This window comes from Elaeis guineensis, chromosome 12 (genome assembly GCF_000442705.2).
Source record: "Elaeis guineensis isolate ETL-2024a chromosome 12, EG11, whole genome shotgun sequence".
Lineage (NCBI taxonomy): Eukaryota > Viridiplantae > Streptophyta > Magnoliopsida > Arecales > Arecaceae > Elaeis > Elaeis guineensis.
The window spans coordinates 12,708,024-12,711,866 of NC_026004.2; the positions used below are offsets into that span (position 1 = coordinate 12,708,024).

At 40.6% G+C, this 3,843-nt stretch overlaps 1 protein-coding gene across 1 annotated transcript; it reads left to right on the top strand.

The window, feature by feature from the left end:
* Nucleotides 1-1,296: 1,296 nt before the first annotated feature.
* Nucleotides 1,297-2,528, top strand: LOC105055145 (uncharacterized). The gene is made up of 4 exons (XM_010936882.4): nucleotides 1,297-1,519; nucleotides 1,602-1,696; nucleotides 1,782-2,033; nucleotides 2,147-2,528. The coding sequence occupies exons 1-4, from the start codon at nucleotides 1,405-1,407 to the stop codon at nucleotides 2,306-2,308; spliced, it is 624 nt and encodes a 207-aa protein (XP_010935184.1). The 5' UTR covers nucleotides 1,297-1,404; the 3' UTR covers nucleotides 2,309-2,528.
* The last annotated feature ends 1,315 nt before the right edge of the window (nucleotides 2,529-3,843 follow it).

Consider the following 3,843-nt stretch of genomic DNA (forward strand, 5'->3'; position numbering starts at 1 on the left):
ATGGCGTCCGTCGGCCTGTCGCCCGACTTACGATCGGCCAGTCAGAGTCGTCCGTCGGGCCGTTGGTTAGTCGGTCGGGCTGCCAGCCGGTCGGGCCCTCCGATAGTCGGTCGGTCGGTCGGGCCGCCAGCCGGTCGGGCCCTCCGATAGTCGGTCGGTCGGTGGGTGGGTATCCCCCAACAGGGATAAACACCAATAATTTTGATGGGAGGTACGTGAGAAAAATATTATAATATCCTGGGCAATGGTTAATATAAAAATTGATGAGAAAAGACTGTTGATTTTGATGGAGAGGCGGGTGAAGAAAGAGGCACCGAGGTCTCGGTAATTCCAGAGAAGATTAACGAGATAAGAAGAAAATTGTACCAGAAGAAGGGATTATTCTAGTTCCGTCAATCGCAATGAATAAACATTGACCCAGAACCTTAAAACTTGCAGCAGACTTAAATTCAAGCGACTTGATATGAGTCACGAAAGCTGGCCAGGAATGGCACTAGGCCTAGCAAGAACTTTGTAGCATATCAAATTTAAACCACACCCTTTGTCTAGAAATAGCAATGGATCAAGTCTAGTGACGTTAGGAATAACCACATTCACTATCTGGATCCATACTTCCATCAAACCTAGCCCATCATTTGATCAGGCAGGTCCACGGCATACCATGACCTTGATCCAGCTCAATCCATTCTATCAAGTCTAACCTTTTAACTTGATTCCAAGGTAAAGAAAGGTAATTAGGTGTATAATAACTAGTAAATCAAAGAATTTTGTAGATTTGAATTATACTGTCGTATGACATATATTTTTACTATTTTTTTTATACATTTTAGTTTTAAATTTTCACATAGATATTTACATTACATAGATTAATAAATTTATTTTATTTATTTAGTATAAGCAGATGATCATATTATTCTGATATAAATATAATCTATAAATCAGAAAATAAAAGATACTATAAGATCGATGGCTACATCTCATATTATGGTCAGATTCAATCTCTCTAGTGTTTCGTAATATAATATATGGGTTAATTTATCGCATTGTTTGTCTCTCAAAAAAAAATATATAAATATTATAATTAAATTAAAAAATTTAATTATTATGAAGGAGTAGGAGGATCTCCAACTGCTTCGTATCATCCAGATCCTGCCGATAATGCTATAAAAAGTCTGTCCTGTGGCTCCTGATTGGCATAGTAATTTATTTATTTTTTTGAAAAAAAATACAAACAGAGCCATCCAATCTACCGGACCGGGTTAAAACTCACAACCTGCGCTGGCCTTCTTACCTGCACGCTTCAACCGGGACTGAAAAAATCAAGCTCCTTGCTTATTTCCATTTCCTTCTCTCCCCTAACTCTATCTCATCTCGGTAGCCAAACGAAACTTCTGCTCTTCCGCCATGGAGTCCATCGCAGCCTCCGCAGCCATCCCTGCCTCCCCCTCCCCGCTCTCTCTCTTCTCCCCCAATCGCACCTTCTCCAAACGCCCTTCCCTCCTTCCCGTCGCCTCCAAGCGTACTTCCCTCTCCCAATTTCTTCTTCTCATCCTCCTTTCAATCGATTCAAACCCTAATCTTCTCTTCTCTTCTCTGTCCAGATAAAGAAGACGAAGCCGATCTCCACGCCGACTCCGAAAGCACCAATCTCGTTCCCTTCCTCAAAAACAGCACCTCTGTTTCACCTCTCTCCAAGGTAATCATCCAATCCCTCCTCGCCTCTCTTTTGATTTGAGACTTTTTTTGATTCTTGGGTTGATTGGTTCGTCGGTTCCTGGTAGGATGCGGCGATGGGTCTCGTTCTGAACGCCGCGGCTGGGAGAGGCTGGACCACGGGATCGGGAATGGAGGGCCCCCCGATTCCCGCCGATTCCGACTCCACCAATCGGACGGTCTCCACCTTTCCCTGGTCACTCTTCACCAAGTCTCCTCGCCGCCGGATGCTCGTCGCTTTCACTTGCAACGTCTGCGGCCAGCGCACTACCCGCGCCATCAACCCCCATGCGTACACCGACGGCACGGTCTTCGTTCAGGTATGATTGTCCGATTGGAGTACAATTATATGCCTCTCGTTTGCATTTTCTTTGCTCGTTTGCTGAAAAAGATGGAATCTTTGTGTAAAATTCTTGGTTTTGGGATTGGTCAGTGCTGTGGATGCAATGTGTTCCATAAGCTGGTGGACAACCTGAATCTGTTTCACGAGATAAAGTGTTACGTGAACCCGAACTTCCTTCATAAAGGTGACACACCATTCAATTACCTCGGCGAAGATGACGGTGATGATGAGAATATCTTCCCCCTATTCTGAGATGAAATAAGGAATGAATGGTATAGAATGATCTGTACATTGGTCGTCTCTTTTTTATCTCGTTATATGATACTAATAAATAGATAGGAAGCATGTATTGATATTGCAGTGGTTCATGGACATTGTAGAACTCTAAATTGTTCTCTGATGTAGATATTTGTTACTGTTATAGTGCAGAGCCTTATAGTCAACTATTAAATTATTCTTCACTTGTCCTCTATATACTTGGCTTATTGGATCCTAAGACTCTAAATTGTTCTCAGATGTAAATATTTGTTAGTGTTTTAGTGCACAGCTTAATGGTCAGCTATTAGATTATTCGTCACTTGTCCTTTATGTATCTGGTTTATTGGATACTATATATGTCCAACTCATTGAACCTCTCAGAGAAAATGAATTTTGTTGATTGCGTATTCCCATATGTATCATTTAAGCTCATCGAAAGTTTCAATCTACATAGACTTTAGCATGTAGCATTTGTCTTCGTGATGAAAAATGGGTGGTACATCATTTTGTTTATTGCCTTTCAGCTGCCCTAGTAAAAATTCAATGTTCCTTGCTCCAATGATATCAGCATGATTGTGGTGTTAGCATATTGCTACTTGCATGTATTTTTTTTCTTTGATTACTTGCTTTTAGTGATAATTCCCACAAGCTTTATTCTTCTCAAGGATGTACTTATGCATTGCCCCCTCTTGGTCTAGAGACAACTATATGCAGCATGCCATGTGCAAACTTATTATTTTTATTCATGATTTGTCACATTTAGAGGATTCAAACATGTGATAGAGGTAGTCAACAAAAGCATGAGTGAATCTTGGATTCTCGTAATAATTAACTTCATCTTGCCCTAGGTAGTCTCTTTGAGCTGCCTATGTGCAACCTTAGTTTGTGCATTCTGTGTTTATTTCTCATGCAAGAGAGAAACTCTAGGACTCTAGGGACATTGTACAGAATAGAGGCTGTTGTTCTTTTTGTTTCCTTGTGCATTAGTTGTGCTGACCTGTTTCTCATAGGAAGTCCCCATCGTAAATTATTTGTGTGCCAATAATTTGAAGTATCTCTCAGATATATTTCTATCTGAATATATCTCAGACTTGGTGACATCTAGTTTGGTTTCACAATCTCAGCTACTTGCAATGTGAAAAGATAGACAGATCTAATTGATTTGCAGGCAGGATGGATGAGCAATAAGATCTTTTGGGCACATCTAGTTATATGTTGCTGCCATGTGCATATGTGGCTATGTAGGAATAGCATATGTCAGGGGTGAGCCAGCAATGTTGTATGGGCATGTTTGGAACAGAGGAGTTGAAGAACTAAGAATATTATAATGGAAGCTATGATCCAGTCATATGAACAGCTTCAATTGGAAAAATTCATAACCCTTCATAAGAATCAAGATGACATTGCCAAGAATGACTGCAAAAGACAACTTTTGAGATGAGGTTGCTCGTATATTGAAGAGAAACACATTTAAGATAATAATCTTTCTCCATTGAACTAAAGATTTTCTTCATTATGAAGGTTGTATG

What these genes read in the sequence shown, in the direction of transcription:
- LOC105055145 (XM_010936882.4), top strand. Translation starts at nt 1,405, where the DNA reads ATGGAGTCCATCGCAGCCTCCGCAGCCATCCCTGCCTCCCCCTCCCCG. An exon ending in CCTTCCCGTCGCCTCCAAGC is followed by an intron (nt 1,520 to 1,601) that starts GTACTTCCCTCT and finishes TTCTCTGTCCAG; the next exon opens with ATAAAGAAGACGAAGCCGAT. An exon ending in CTGTTTCACCTCTCTCCAAG is followed by an intron (nt 1,697 to 1,781) that starts GTAATCATCCAA and finishes GGTTCCTGGTAG; the next exon opens with GATGCGGCGATGGGTCTCGT.